Source organism: Pyxicephalus adspersus, chromosome 3 (assembly GCF_032062135.1).
Source record: "Pyxicephalus adspersus chromosome 3, UCB_Pads_2.0, whole genome shotgun sequence".
In the NCBI taxonomy this organism is placed as follows: domain Eukaryota; kingdom Metazoa; phylum Chordata; class Amphibia; order Anura; family Pyxicephalidae; genus Pyxicephalus; species Pyxicephalus adspersus.
The window spans coordinates 106923884-106940549 of NC_092860.1; the positions used below are offsets into that span (position 1 = coordinate 106923884).

The window sequence follows — 16666 nt, forward strand, 5'->3', positions numbered from 1 at the left end:
CCCCACACAATTACTGCAGACTTGTGGGCTGCACATCCAAGAAACTTTTTCTTCCATAGCTTTTCTGAAAAGGTATTGAAGAAAAGGTGCTGTTGCCATTCTATTAACAATTTGGTCAAATTCCCTGACCTCTAGCATCAACCAGTCATTTTTGCCTAGAGAACTGCTAAATCTTTCTCTATAAACTTTAGAGATAGTTGTGCGAGAAAATGCCAGAATATAATACGTTTCTGAAATCAAAACTAGACCAATCCACCTGGCACCAACAACCATGTTCAAATTTACTTAAATCCCCGTTTTCCCTATTCTGATGCACAATTTCAAACTTACACAGGTTAAAGAGATGTACCTAATAAAGTACATGGTTAGTGGGCAATGACTTCTATTGTCACCACTTACATTGCTTTTTCACCAAGTATACTTTATTCTTTTGCAGCATCTCCTGAAAACATCACTAGAATGAAACTTAAAAATAAGGAAAACTATTCCAGTTTCTCAAAGTCAATTTATGCTCTGTGTTAATCAAGGAGCCATGATAATCCATAGGGAGTTACATTGAATAGCAATCACAACATGCTAGATTACTTTAAACAGCATCTGATTTATACGGTACTTAAGCCGTATGATCATTTATAGGCATCATTAGCTTAAACAAAAGGTCATGTTGATAATGCAAAACATTCAAGGGCTGAAGGACTAATGTGAATTATGGGAATGATGATTGCACTGTCAGAAAGTCAAGAGAAAGTGATTATACATTTCTGGTAACTGAAGCATCATTATGCCAAGTAGATAACACTGGCAACACATATAGCAGCTCAAATGGTCTTTTGTATTTCTTTTGTATTATAAGGCAATATGGAGCTAAACAGATCTTGATGGGCCATTCAGATTTATGTCTGCACAGAATCCTCAAGATCACAAACACAAGAGTTTGAAACTTTATAAAGGTTCTGTGGGTAATGTTTATGTTCGTGACTAATCATATAACCACTGAGAGATTATGGTAGCTGCCATTGCTGAAAAAAGCTGAAAGCCTGAATGTAAAGCTGATTGTTTGGTTTCAATAGTTTCAGTTACACACCGGATGCCAGCATGTGGAAGCCTGTGTGCCATTACTGAACCCCCATTACTGAACATACTCATTCAGAGTCAGTGATTCAAAAGGTAGTATAGGCGAGGATCAAAAACACCAATGGGCCAGCTGTATTTTTCAAGTCAGAAATGGCAGATTACATAACTCACTACAGGTCCTCTTATACGCTCATGACAGAACAGCACTCCTGCAATTTTGCCCTATCACTTCAAATCCCAGGAAAATGTTATCACTTTCCCTGATGTGCATGGCATGCCACAGCAGTATAATAATTGGGTGAATGTGATAGAGTATAGAATGCAAATATAATTTCAGTACTGAGTTAAAGCTGGCTTATACAAACCAAGGTTTAAAAATGTAAAAATACAATTTGTCAGTCAGATTCCTGTAGGAACCTGGGGTTAGAGTATCTGTTCTTTAACATGGCCACTGATTGCCAAGATTCGGCCTTACTTTCCTCTTGCACATGGGAAACCCTGCTGTTTTAAGACATATATTACAATACCCTTCTTGATGAAACATGCAAAAAAAAACCCAAGCTATCCATGTACTACTGTTGGATGTGGAGGGGACCAGGCTGTGCTACTTCCTAAACAGTTGCTGTAGGGGAGTTTAAAGGTCTGAGTTTGCCATCTGACATGACTAACACTGGCTGCATAAACTTAGGCTATGTACACATGTGCAATCATTGTCATTGGAAAGGATCTTTCACGATCCTTTCCAATGATTAATGACTGCGCGATGCATGAACAAGCGCTGTACATACAGCACCGTTCTGCTCTATGGAGAGAAGAGGGTAAAGACAGAGCGGCACCCCACTGCTCTCTCTCTCTCTCTCTCTCTCTGCCTTCACTTCCATTACAATTGTTCGTCAATGGATCCGCCAGGACGGTCATTAAGACGATGGACAACAAGCGCTGTACACACACAAGATTCTCATCCGATATCAGCCCTGAGCCGATTATCGGACGAGAACAATTGCACGTGTGTACCTAGCCTAACAAATATCATCCAAAAGAACAAAGACCATCAGATCATCTTGTGTGTGTATGGACAATTTACTATTACAGGAAACTACTTCCTTACCAAATAAAGCAACTTAATGTGAAGTCTTGCAAATGTAGTACTTGGTTGTTTTGCCTTCTTTGTAAATAACCATATATTTCCTAATCACATTAGGGGGTAACAATGTTTCAAGTGCCTTGGAACAACTGTAAAGACTATTTAGTCAATTGTTCTTTGTGCTTACTAGGAAAAGATACAGTCCTTGCTGTATAAAGTCACTCAGTGGATGCATCTTTCTCATTACATAACTGGGAATTCTAGCAAGCAGGTAAATTCTGATAATCCCACAAATTTACTATCAGAAAGGGTTGAAAACGATAGCATAACGACCCTCTACAGTTCCTATTTACAGACCTGTTAATTGACGTACTAAGCCCAAGAGTGGGAAGCAAGTATTTACATTCCATTCAGACCAAGACCTGCTGAGACCAAACTCTGGGGATGGAAAAACCTGATCACATATGGCAATTCTGACATAAATGCTGACTTTAAATGACAGGTCCAGGTTACACAATGTGCTACTTTAAATATTTCAAAGAACAGACAATGAATTATAATAAATATGTAAAATATGACTAACAAAATATATTCGCTATTCTTACAATATAAAAACAAATATGTTTAGTCATTTGGTAGGACATTACATAAGATATTTATGTATATGCAATGGCTTTGCAATGAAACTATTACACTTGACATGATAAAAGATCAGTAGTGCTAAAACAAGATCAGAATATAACAATTAGATGAAAGGTGCATCTGTGAATCAAAGCACAAGCCCCCTATCCTGCTGCAAAATAGTGAGATTATTTTGGGGCATTTAAATACCGAGTCAACCACTTTTTATAATCGCATACAGTTGTCATGGCTAGATTTTCCAACCCATCTAATTATCATCTGAGCAGATAACAAAAGAGGTTAGGGCACATCCAATATATGATGCCATTATTGGAAATCTAAAACTACCTTTCTTTCCAAATCATTAGTGTGTCCAGTGGTCTCTTTATCTCTCTGCAAACATACATATTTATCATATGAATTAGTACTTTATCTAAACTATTGGAGATACCATTACAGAAGAAAATAGTATAGGGAATGGCCTTTATTTCAGCAGTTTTGTCAATACCATACAGAGCAACCACATTTGAACAATATCATAATATTATTTATTTATTATCCATAAAACAAGGAGATTATATATAATGTGAGCTCTAGACCTGAAGAAAAGTAATTCACAGGACTAGTTAAAGCGGAATTTTATTTTGAATAATGAAGCCAACCTGTGTGTAAACATCCAATTAAGTGAAGGGAAAAATTGATTGACGTGCACTTATTTAACAAATTAAATGGCAAAACTGTCATTGTAGATCAATAAACCTAACTCATCCCTGTGCAATAAAGCTCAGATCTAGGATAAACATGAACCAGGTGATACAAAACTCACCTTTAATCCAGAGATGACTCCTAACTTGCTGTCTTATAAAATGTGGTAATAGCGCCCTGAATAACAGAAATCATATTCTTTCCTCACAATACCCAAAACTGGAAGAAATAAAAGTTTAGGCCTTGTCAAGCTAGGCGGGTACTTTTTATAAATAAGGCAGTGAATGTGACATTCACAAACATTTTACAGGTAGTTATTCAGTATCAGGTATTTAAAGAAAGATGTCACATGCTTTATAAATATTTTGTTTCTGTGTATATGTCCCGATGACTATGCCGACACCTAGAACAAGGAGGCTTTATTAAAGAATCGTCATAATGCTGTTAGTTGCAATGTCTAGAATAGAACTGGGTGCTTCACTGACATGAAGTACAAAATGGAGTTGGCAGACCCGTTGCCCCATGTCCATGTATAGTCATCGGAGCTTGATGGACGCTCAATATAACTAATACACAAGATGCACACGAGCTGAACAGACAGATCCCATAACGGAAGTATTTTTACTTCTCACGATCACGCTCCAGACATTTTCTAAATGTTTCAGCACGACCTTTAATTTATGACATATAAGGGAAATCAGAATGAAGAAAGTTATAAAGCTTCATTTGTAAATTGTGTCCTAAACCAGCTCCATTACTACAGCAATAAAACAACTCCAAAAAAAAGTATCAAATTGGAGGGGGAAAAAGTCACTCCTCCACATACGAACAAGCACCATAGAGGTTATAACGAGGGGAATTTATTATAAAACAGAATTGATTTTAATCTACTTGTTGCTGTCCCAAATCAAGTATCATGTCTTACACTGCTCAAGACCTGACTGACCATGCCTACCGCTTTAAGAGATGCAGCAATAACTTTCCTCTACTTCTTAGGTGTTTATTGCCGTCTGCAAACACATTGATGATATATCTTTATTTCCTTATACTTCTCTAGTACATGAATCAGCTGGAAGCCACCCCAAGGAGAGGAAGGCAACAGTAAAAACTAAAAGAGGTACTAATCTACCCTAAACCCAGGAACACCAAAGGAGGAAAAAAGGGGGGAAGCTTACTAATGCAGGTGTATTAAAAATAAATAAACAAAACTGATTTTAAAAAGGTTTTTGCATGAGGACATGCAGCATCATGGCCTCTTGTAGCCATGAGCAAGTTTAATCACAAGCATAAAAGTGAAAAATGAATAAATTGTGTACAATGTTCTTTAGCAGTTTAAAGGGAGCTACATATGCATAGATCTATATGGTTGCCCCAGCAAAACAACTTGCGGTTTACTGTGATGACCTTCAAACCAAAACCCTCCTCCACAGCCATTATTGCAAGGCCTGGTGTACAACAATTACCAATATTATGTAGATATGAACAAAAACGTACTTATTATCCTTATATTGTCCTAGGAATCCAGTAGCCAAAATACCACAAATCAAACTGCTGGCACATAGGTAAATTCAGATTCCAGTACAAAGATTGGCCTCTGATAGACCCCACATTTGACAGGTTTACGCCCAGAAGTGTTCGTAATTTGCCCACCAGTGAACATAATTTATCACTTTATAAAAGAATCTATATTAAGGCCAAACCAACAGAAAGCAATATATCATAATAAGAAATAAAGCAAGCAAACAAATATTAACACTTTTACAAAACACATAAAACTAACATACAGCTTGTTAATATTATCTAAAAATGATAAAATGTGAAATAGTATCATAAATCCCTCTACATAGTGCTCATCAATAAACGACAAAAATGTTAAACTGGCACACAGAAACTTCACATTCTAAAGTTACAACACTGGAGCATGGGGTAACCTTTCAGAATATTGAAAATGACAGTACAAAGCCACAGACGAAGCGCTCAGGATTATCTATATTTAAACTATTTCTCGAGCGTTGCATAGCGACTTGCTATTTTTATTTATGCAAGCTGTAAAGTGGTTAACCGGAGTGCATGGTAAGCTTGTGAAATTTGAAAAGTGTTTATATTCAGTATAATAAATGCAAGACAAACCCGCTGTAAACTCTTCCTGGAGCCTGACTAGAAGAATCAAGACACATCTTAGGCAGTATAAACTCCAAAAAGTTTACATAGTACAATAGTATTGTTGGATGTTATCAGAAAGTAATCCTAAGTAAAGGGAAACCTCTTTTTCAGACAAAAAAACTTATCAGATGGCAAAAAAACATACTTGTGGTTAGATATCTTTCGGATTAAATGAGAAATACTCACCCGTTTGCGGCAAAATGGCAGGCCATGAGCTATGATGCTGATACAAAAAGTCTTCATCACAGTTTGGGGTGGCAGGCTTTCTTTAGTGCTTTTGAGATCAATAGGGACCAAATCATAATTCAGTGTAGCCTTATCAGACTTGGACATCCTTGAGGGACTCTTACTTGCGGATACTAACATACAGAAATGCTCATATTCACTATCTGATGGCTTCCTGTACATAAGAACCTAAAGTGGCTCTGGAAATCCCAAGACCTCCTCTCCCTGTCTCTTAAGTTGTCCCTGTGGAGTCCTGACCTATGTGAGGCTTGGTGAAGTGCATGCTATCCGAGTATAGCAAGGAATTATAAACTCCAAATGAGGAGCAGACTGCTCCTGTCATTCAGACAGCTGCCAGTCCCTCCCATAGCAAGAGAGGAGCAATTACTGTACAGTATAATGCTGTTTGCCCCTTCACCAGCCACACTGCAACGTCTGCATTCCACAAATTATCCTATATACACACACACACACATATATATATATATATATATATATATATATATATATATATATATATATATATATATATATACACATATACATACACATATAGACAGGGTTTGTAAGATTCAAATGAACACCAAAAACCAAACAATATTTGACATATGTAAAAGTACCAACATGTTTTCTAACTTTTTTTTTTTTCACTTTTTGGTTTAAAGGATTTACAAGACACAACACACAACAATTTTGCAGATGGTGCTGTGTTTTTGTAAACTTCCACAATATAAGTTGGTTCCTGAATCTCTACCCTGGTTATGGAGATGGATTGGTGCAGGACAGATATAAAATAAAACTTCAGACAGGAAAGCTATTGAAGTGTTTTATACTCTGCTGCCCTCTGCTGGTACAAATTAAAAACACAGCCATTACCCTTCAAACTTTTGACTAATAGGCAGAATCAACAGGAATGTTTGTTAATATAAAAAGGGCAACTTAGTTGCTTTTTGAAAGTAACTGATTTATCTGTAATTACATCTACACATCTTTCATAGAAGTAATCAAGAGCTGATCAGTAACTGTGATGTACTTGTGCTATTCACAACATTCAATTAGCTATTTAAATGTTACCATTAAAAAATGTATAATTTTAGCCATAACACCTACACTTAAAGGATTATGAAATTAATGTATAAAAATCTAAGTTGTCTTATTGTAAAATAAATTTTAGAAGATATGTCTCCCCAGCATTTTTTAACACTGACACTTATTGTTCATGTTTAAAGGACTGAGCAATTATTTGGATTATGCTGTTTTTGGTTGGACTCTGGCATTTTAGGACATTTCTGAAATGCTTGCATTTAATGCCTGTACTAAGGATCAGTGTGGTGGCTCTGTAAATGTGAACAGCTGCAGAAGATAGAGGAGTAAAGACAGAAAGCGGACAGTTGTTCCTGAAGAATGTTGCTGCTCATTAGCTGCTTGTGCCGCGGTAGCACCTTTTCTCCGGACTATGCAAAGAATGGCAAAGCACAACAGGTAGGCTAGACATTCCATGGATTCCACATTACATGGCCCCAGATTAACATTTCTCCGGGAAAGATGTTGTGGTTTACAAACATGAAGCAGCCGATGTCTGCGGAAAGCACTAAAGAACTAATAGCTCATTCCCAAATAAAGAATTCAATAGGGTAAACTAGGGTAAAACTATCACAACTGATATCTGTGTGGTATTCCAAATATGTGCAAAAAATGCTGAAATGCAAGTACAGGAATCTGCTCTCTATGTCAGATGACACAGAAAAAAGAGTTAATAGATCTTTATACATCACAATATACAGGTAGTCCCCGGGTTACATACAAGATAGGGACTGTAGGTTTGTTCTTAAGTTGAATTTGTATGTAAGCCTGAGCAGGAATATTATTTTAATAAATGCAATTAGGACAGATGTTTGTCCCAACATATTATTAGGCAGCATGGTGTCAGTTTCTGTATAAAATCCTCAATGTGAGCTAATCACAAACAAAGCACAAACATTTTTTTTTTTATAGAGCCTAGACATTCATTAACTTCTGGAGCAAGCTGTGCTTTGATAGGCAAAAACAAACAACTGCAGAATTTGCCTTGGTCAGTAAAGAGTTACAAGAGCTTGCATAAGAGCTCAGTCTCAGCTGTGTTTAGCAAAAGATTTCTTCTGCAAGTCATACAAACCACTCCCCTTCCAAGCCTCCATCCTGCACACCTGGGAGCCGTCCTTATGTTGGATATCCTTAACCCGGGGACTACTTGTAAACTGAAATGCACAACAGCTACACAAAAGTCAAAAACTAAAGACAAAAACTAAACACAAAAAGCCACCAATAAAGATTATAAACAATGATCAAATATTATCTATAAGTAATATTGCAGAATAACTATACTAGACTTCAGGGGAAAGGCTGTGTATGTAACTGGCAGATAACTTCCCCACAGACACTAAACGAACTAGAAACAGAAAAAAATGTTTCCAATACTGGTGCATGGTGATGAGAATTTATTATCAGGATTTAAATTACTATCTTTTTCTTCACTTCCCATCTTAATATTAGTTAGGTATTGGGAAAGAAATTACAGACAAATCTCCCACGTTCACAAAAGGATGGTGAGAACATTGTATTACTTCCTGTCCTAGCAACTGATTGTTTCTGGGTCAGGAAATGAGGGGGGTCTCCCTAACCTGGACAGCAATAAAAAAAACCTTTCCCACAAAGAAAAATGTAGTTTTGCCTGAATTCCCCTTTGTAGCCATCACAACTGTACTGCACACAACCACAGAAAGATTTACATTAAGCTACGTACACACGGCAGATTTTTATCGCCCGATAATCGGCATCGGCCAAATATCGGGCGAAAATCTGCCGCGTGTACAATCGGTGTCGTCCATCCTCCGAACGACCGACCTGCCGGATCCACGGACGATGGACGACGACCGATCCTAATGAAAGGGAAGGGGAAGAGGGCGCAGCAGGGTGCAGCTCCGTCGCTCTCCCCCTCCCCTCTCCATAGAGCATGAATGGTGCTGTATGTACAGCACCGTTCATGCATCGTGCACTCCCTTGTCGTTGGAAAGGATCGTGAAAGATCCTTTCCAACGACAAAAATTGCAAGTGTGTACGCAGCTTAAGAGGGACACTTCAGTTATGCAGCTTGATGCTGAACGAGTTCCCAATATAGTGTATAAAATAAGAGTTCTGGACAACCTTGCTGATGAAGTGACCACACATCTTTCCATACTGTCTGCATGTTTCCCTCCCATAGTAAGCAATGTGACGGGCGACACTTGACACAAGCAATCAAATCATGTGCAGCTGCTGGAAGAAACGCTCAAAGAATGCGGCAGTGGCTAGGGAGGTTCAAAGTTAGTTTGTTTCAAACACCTCTAAACCCTTAGATAACATTCAGATACCTTCTCTGTTGCAGCTATACTTATCAGCAAATTCTAAATAAGGGGACAACACATGTTTCACATGAAAAGATTCATAAAATACTGTTTCACATATTCCATCAACTTTATTACAGCAGGAGAAACCATTACAACTGTAGAATGTGCTATCAGTACCATGGACACATTGGGTGTAACCTATTCATCAGGGATAAAAAGAATTTTCTGGCCTTAAAGATCTACACATCACTAGTGATCATTGTACATTTACTTGAATTGATATTCATGCAAAAAAAAAAACCGAGGCAAGTCCTGTGCACACCTACTGACCTTCTGACTGCAGAAAGACATCACATGGAATAAGAGATTTATAAACTCATATAATGGCAACAAACAAAAATGTATATTTAGACGGCTAAATGACATTCTGACCTGAAACATGCACAAAGCAGGAGAATATGCTGCATATGGGTTAAGTTTTGGCTGCATTTACAGGTTACACAGAAGTATTACTTCTACCCGATAGTGAACAGGTTACGCCCAAAGCCAGAACCCATAAATGTCTATATGCATGAGCAAAAATTTAGGTAACGCCTTTTGGTAGATCCCCTGATTAATCAAATACCACGGGGACACATTTTATTATTGTTTTACAATTTTATTTATGTAAACTTTTTTCAAAAGTTGTTTTGTTCAAATATGTAAATCCCTAGAATACTTTATTAACACAAGAAGACTTAAATGATCCCAATGCTTAAAATTACTTTTTTGGGTGTTTGTGGTTTTTACATTAATGTGTCTACAGACATTAGATAACCATCTCATGATCCAGATATTTTTTAGTGTCAATCTAATGTCTATAAAGGTACCCACTGTCTTTAGCCAAGAAAGAAACCAGGGTGGAGAGATAATAACTGGATGGATTTGGGATCATTGTTTGATTGAATGGGCAGATCTACTGGTAGAACAAACAGCCAAATACAAAGTTACAAGGAGAGCATGGGAAAAAAAAACTGCTGCTCGGGGCAGACTGCATCACATATATAACTTAATTCTAGATTGTAAGCACTTTAGGACAGGGTCCTCTCCTCCTCCTGTGTCACTGTCTGTCATTTGCAACCCCTATTTAATGTACAGTGCTAAAATCCTGTTATTATTAATATTATTTTAAAATTCTGTAACCTCGGCACCCAACACAAACCATTGAAGAAAGTAAAGTGTTTAATGGATGGTCAGTTTGGAAAATAAAATAAAAGCTCCTCCTCCTAAAGACATTGAATAATAAAAAAAACCTTAATGAGCTTTAAAGGGACAATGAAATACATGAAATACACTTCTCAAGGATTTATGCCCTCGTGTGGTCAAATGAATAATTGCACTGTGAGTTTCACTTGACCAACAGTGATTAATGTATACAAAGGCTTGAACTAGGTATATTAATTTCACACATTTCTACAATAAACCAATACGATCACATTATTCCATGACAATTATGTAAAACTGAGAAGCAAATGAATCACTACCGCCATTTGTTGCCCAGGCGGGCTATTTTTTCTTCTCACACCTTTATTAACTTTATTTTTTATTTTTTCGTGTGGCATAAACTGTCCCAAACCTTTTAGAATAATAATACAAGGCCATATTTTGTCGTAGGATGCAAAATACTGACAATCCTTCATTTTTTTATACTTAAGAGCTTTTCATTCATAGAACAAAAATTTCCATTGCCTCAGTTATTTTGACATCATTCCAAAGTAAACTAAACAATATATTCTAGATGTGACCTTATGGGAAGATGCCTTTTATCTGTACAGAAAATCTCCCCACTTGCAAATTTCCATAAGAAAAGCTAACAGAGATAAGCCTGTGGAAAATAGTAAAATCCAGTATTATAGAAAGAATAAATGGAAAGTGCACAATTTTCAGTCTTCAGCATTCATTTCAGCCTCCTAATAAATAGGGGTTGCAAATGACAGACAAATACAGACAGTGACACAGGAGGAGGAGATGCATTAGAGTCGGTAAAACTAATTTATTTTTTTGTGTAAGCTTGGTATCAAACTATAACGCACATTACTGAATATCTTAGGAAACAAAGCAGGCCAAAAGGTGAGGTAGAGAAAGTCACCCACCAGAGGACGCAGGGTGGTATACTGATACCGTGGAATGTAGGGTGGCAGCATAAATGCTCAGAAGGGTGGCACAAGCTTTCAATATAGTTTGACTACTTACAGCCTAGAAGGGTGATACAGGACAAATCATAGGGTGTGAACTAGGCACCCAGGCTAGTTTACATTCTACAGGTATGGGCAGGTTATCACCTATATGTGGTAAAATAAGCTACTTTGTATGAAAAGGGGGAAAAAAATAAAGTTATTTCTAATTATTTTCTTTTTTTACCTTACTGCGCATTTAAGATGTCAGACTAGGGTAAATATAAAAGATCACAGGTGAAAAAACAACATGCTATACTATAAACAATGTGTTTGATCACCAAAAAAATTAACAAACTATAATGAATAAATGAATAAACTATAAACATAAACACTCTGCTCTGGATCAGCAAAAAAAGACTTATTATTATTATTATGTTAAGACTTAGTATTATTATTATTATTATTATTATTATTATTAAGACTTAGTATTTATATCACTTGGGTAAATCTCTACAATTCCAGGATCTATAGGATGTACATTTAGGCTACGTACAAACCTCAAGATGATTCTCGGTTGATTATCGCTTCAGAGCTGGTATCGGACGAGAATCTGACATGTGTACAAAGCTCGTACAACATTGTTCATGGAACTGTTCTGGCAGATCCGTAAAAGACAAACGACTGCAATACAAGTGAAGGGGGGAGAGCACAGCTGGGTGTCGCTCTGTCATTCTTCCCTCTCCACAGAGCAGAATGATGCTGTATGTAAAACACTCATTCAGTCAGTCTTTCGTTGGGAGGGATCGGGAAAGAACCTTTCCAACGACAATTATTGAACGTGTGTACGTAGCCGTGTGTTCATTCTTCATGTCTTTTCTATAATGCCCTATATTTATAAATACTTTCACCAGTAGTGTCCTCTGACATGATAATTATACTGACTGATTTATAAACAGAAGTTATACAACCACAAATTTCCCATAAACAAATGCACCTAAAACCTTGAATGAAACAACCTAAGTCCAGTGGTAATGAAGCAGAGCCCTTAGGTATAGTTTTAAAAGGCCAAGTAATTCTGCTGTGTCAAACCAGAGCAGCAAGTGACAAGGGAAATGCCTGAACTGGAACGCTCATATCCATGCACATCACTAGGAAGGATAAACATAGGTAAATGTCAGGGATACAAGGCTAACATAGCTTTCAGACACATTGTTACATGGCCCCATACACCAAGCACACATGCCTGCCCATACAAAAGATTAAGGAGGTTTACAAAAAGAGCTTTAAAAGACATGTATGAATGTAAAGCATGTAGCCTGCCACGACCTTTTCATACTCAGACAGGGTCTTTTTTCATGCTTTCTCATCCTGATCAGCAGTGCCATTTCACTTAAACTCAATGAGATTTATTTTCTTCAACCAGAAGAGGAATTACAGGGGTAGAATTGCAAGGATTTACTGCTTTCTGCTACTGTTGTACTATTGTTGCAGTTTACAGATTCAGATACAGACCCAAAAAGTGCAACTCAAACTATTACTTTGGACAACAAGCACAAAAGAAAGCAACCATAGCTCATTTGATGGATTGCTTTTTACAGCTTCATGGGGACTAAACGAAAATAAACACACAAAAAGTACAGCATATTTCAGTAAAACTGGAAATTCGTGCAAGCACATAACCAGGAGAATATGGTAAATAAAAAATCCAACTAAACTGAAAATTGGAGAAGGAAAATTCAGAAAACAGAAATCAGTTGACAAGTGGATAAAACCAGTGTATGGAGGTAAAATAGTAGTGGACAGCATATCCTTTTCATAGGCCCAATGTGTTTGTACACTGTAGAACAGATTTACATCTGAAATCAAGTGGAGAAGTCAATCAGACATGACAGTAGATGCCGGGGTCTATGCGGGAAGCTGCTGGGGATAATGTAACCTCTGGGCATGCACAGGAGCTACGGCACACAATTAGCGAGGGGGGTCACAGGCTTTCTATCATCTTCATCCACAGTGAAGTGCCCATCCCTGAAACGATGACAGGTCCTGGCACAAGACAACAGCTGCCATTCTGTTCTTTTTTATGTGTCTATTTTTATTTGACAACTTTCACATGACAGTAGCAGGGTGTTGGCCATTCAGACGGCGTCCTGCTGGACAAAGCAGCTTCTGAAGACTATTCTCTGACCGCTATGGATAAAATACTTGGAATTCTACATCAGATACAGTTTCCTTTGAGTTACAAGACACATCACTACCTTCAGAATGCCTTTAACAGTGCTAATTTGTTTGGACAAAGTACATATAGCCTTTCCTAGCTGGAATACAAAGACCTTTAAAATTTCTTCTACCCTGTCCAGTATATGGAAGCCCAATATGTGCTGGAGATCACTATACATAGGGCTTGATTATTGAGGAGGTAAGCAAGTTATCAAACTTCAAACACTGTGGTAGAGAAAGCAGATGTTGGGGAGTTACTTAACTTTAACCCAATGAATGCTTGGATTTAGGTTCTATACTTTTTTTTTTCTTGACATTTTTCGTTTTTGTAGCACATTAAAAAAATAAAGTAAAAACAAACTTAAAAACTTGGCATTTGTAAAACACATCCCTGTGCTTTATACCAAAACACACAATTTTATAACTTCAATAACAGGGCATATTACATTTTTCAACAATATAGCTCACTTCCCAGAACAAATTTAGGTTACTATAATGATTTCACTATGCCAAGATTAAACACTCTACCCAATCTCATTTGGATTTTTAGAGAAAAAACAGAGACAACAAACAGCAGCTGTGATTTCTGCCCTGTGCACTGACCACAGCACAGTACATGCAGATTTAAAAAATGACTCATCTCTGCTATTTGTAGATGTACCTACTCTTACTGCTTTATTACGTTTTTTGTAGGTAGATTTGCACCTAGTGATCACCAAGTAGAAGAAATACCTGACTAAATTGTATAAAATGGAAAGTGCAAATAAAAAGTTTAGTTGAAAACAAACATATCGGGGGGAAGAAAAAAAAAAAAAAAAAACTTTGGACACAAAATACTAAGATTTCCTTAAGGACATACTCAAGACTAAATATTACCCAAAAAAAAAAAAAAAACTTCTCATGAAAAACAAAAGTTTGCATGCCTACCTTTAAAAATGATAAGCTACATAATAAAAAACAACATACATTAAAAAACAGAAAAGAGTAAAATATCACAGGCATACACATAACATGAACAGCACTCACCTTTGTTTTTGTATGGAAAAGAGTGGGCTTTTGGTGAAGGGTTATGTCCATTATACTATTAGAATTTGGGATATCGTTGCTATTTCTGCGTTCATCCTCTCTACTATCATCAGACTGATCAAAGTCATCGCTGTCCTGATCCATTTCCTCTTCATCATCCTCATCAACATCACACACGTGTTCCTCATCTTCCTCCTCATCCTCTGCTGGCTCATGCTCTTCAGGTTGGTCCTCAGACTCATGATCTGCTATAACGCAGCTGTTATTATTTTCTTCCAACTGTCCATGCTGGGAATCGCTTCTATCCACACTACCAGGGTCATCCACATCTCCATTCAACACTATGTGCTGGTCCTCCTGCGGCCGCGAAGGTTGCTGCTCATCCTCCTCCTCTACTCTGTTCATTTGCTCCTCATCAGCTTGGCTGGAGGATGCATTGCCTCGCACAGAGCCTCCACTACGTCGCCTCTTGCTGCCCACAGACAGCAGTTCCTGATTCATTTCCAAAAGCCAGCTTGCTACTTCATGGACATTCACTAGACTGTGTGAAGCGACAAACGCTTTCACATTCTGAAAAAAAGAGAAAATAAAAAGGCGCCATTAGCATCAAGCTTTAGTAATTCAAAAGTAATTAACAGGATTAAGTAGCAAATTATATAACCTCCAACTTTAACACAGAACGGGGTTTATACGCACAAATGACACTAAGCACACCATCCTGGGCAGGTGCTCATAGAATACATTTTATGCATTAGCCAAGTAAAAATGAACTGCAGGACAGTAGCTGGATAACACTCACTGAAACCTTAATGTGAAAATACACATATGCAACGGTCATGTGTTGCAACTTTAATACTCATTACCTTCTAAGTTTTCCTCAAGAGAAACTTAACTGTAGAAACTGTGCTCAAAAGCACTAATAAACAGGTAACTGTACCAATATATCATCTTAAAAAAATAACAAATCTGAGTCTAAATTAAAATTCAGTTTGTATAAAGCATCCAACATGTTTGGAAGTAAATGTGCTAATACAAGGACACACGAAATAAACAAATTGTATGCATACAAATAGGTTGTGGGCATTCCTCCAATGTAATGAAGGTAAATTGGGTGACAGAACTGTAAAAATGTGTGTTGACCAAATGTATTCTTGAGAGCTGAACTTCCACAGACAACAGGTGTTAAAGACAATAGAGTTTAACTAAAATGTTAATATCTATCCTTTCCTATTTATTAATATTCTGAGGGTAATGCAAGTAAAACTTTTATTGTTTTTAGTTCTAGATTACAGTAGTTCAGATTCTTTACCTGTCATCTGTAATATGCTGCTAAAGAAGCTCCTCCTGTCTGCCACTAGAGGGAGTAAGTGGGTCGTAGCAGATGTAATGCTTACTCTACCTAATGCAGAGTTCATTTCCCAAGAACTCTTCCTATTAGAAGCTGGAGGAAACTTCATGGACTGCATATCACAATGTAAACAGAAGCTGGGAGGCAGCATGCTGTAGTACAGGGGTGCCCACTTTGGCCTGGGGACCAAATCTGGCCCCCTAAAGGAATCCTAAATATGAACTGCAGCTGGCCTGCCGCTGCATTGAAATAGCGCCGCTACTACTGTTCCCAACATCACTCGCGTCTTTAGACCAGTGGCCTCTCTGCCTATGCGTGGCCCCGCATTGGACCGTTTTAACTCAGAAGGCTACAAACAGAGAAAGAGGCATAAGATTTTTTTCTTAAATAAAATGTTTTAAAAATTATTATGCCTCTTTATTATTGTTCCAGATTGAATGTGAAGCAAAACCTCTTTGTTTCCATATAAAAAGGTTTTTATATCTAATGAGAAGGAAAAACTTGCTCAATTTTTTCAATAAATTTCAAGGGTTGCCCGAGACTTTGTTTAAGTTTTTAGTTTTGGCCCTCTGTGTATTTGAGTTTGACACCCCTGCTGTAGTACATATGTGTTTTACGCATGTGCAGCACTAAGTCTTGCTTCTTTAAGAAAAACAAGAACCTGCAGTATTAGGAAGTTGGG

At 37.4% G+C, this 16666-nt stretch overlaps 1 protein-coding gene across 4 annotated transcripts in view; it reads right to left on the reverse strand.

Annotated features, from left to right (window-relative positions):
• FBXW7 (F-box and WD repeat domain containing 7) overlaps window positions 1–16666 on the reverse strand; it is a 106597-nt gene that overhangs the window by 58317 nt on the left and 31614 nt on the right. For 3 of the 4 annotated variants that reach the window (XM_072405911.1, XM_072405913.1, XM_072405914.1), the window contains one exon: window positions 14637–15206. In XM_072405911.1, coding sequence (XP_072262012.1) covers window positions 14637–15137 — 501 coding nt within the window. In that variant the 5' untranslated portion in view covers window positions 15138–15206. Of the gene's footprint in view, window positions 1–5833; window positions 6086–14636; window positions 15207–16666 lie in introns of those variants that run through there. The other variant, XM_072405915.1, reaches the window with a different exon arrangement.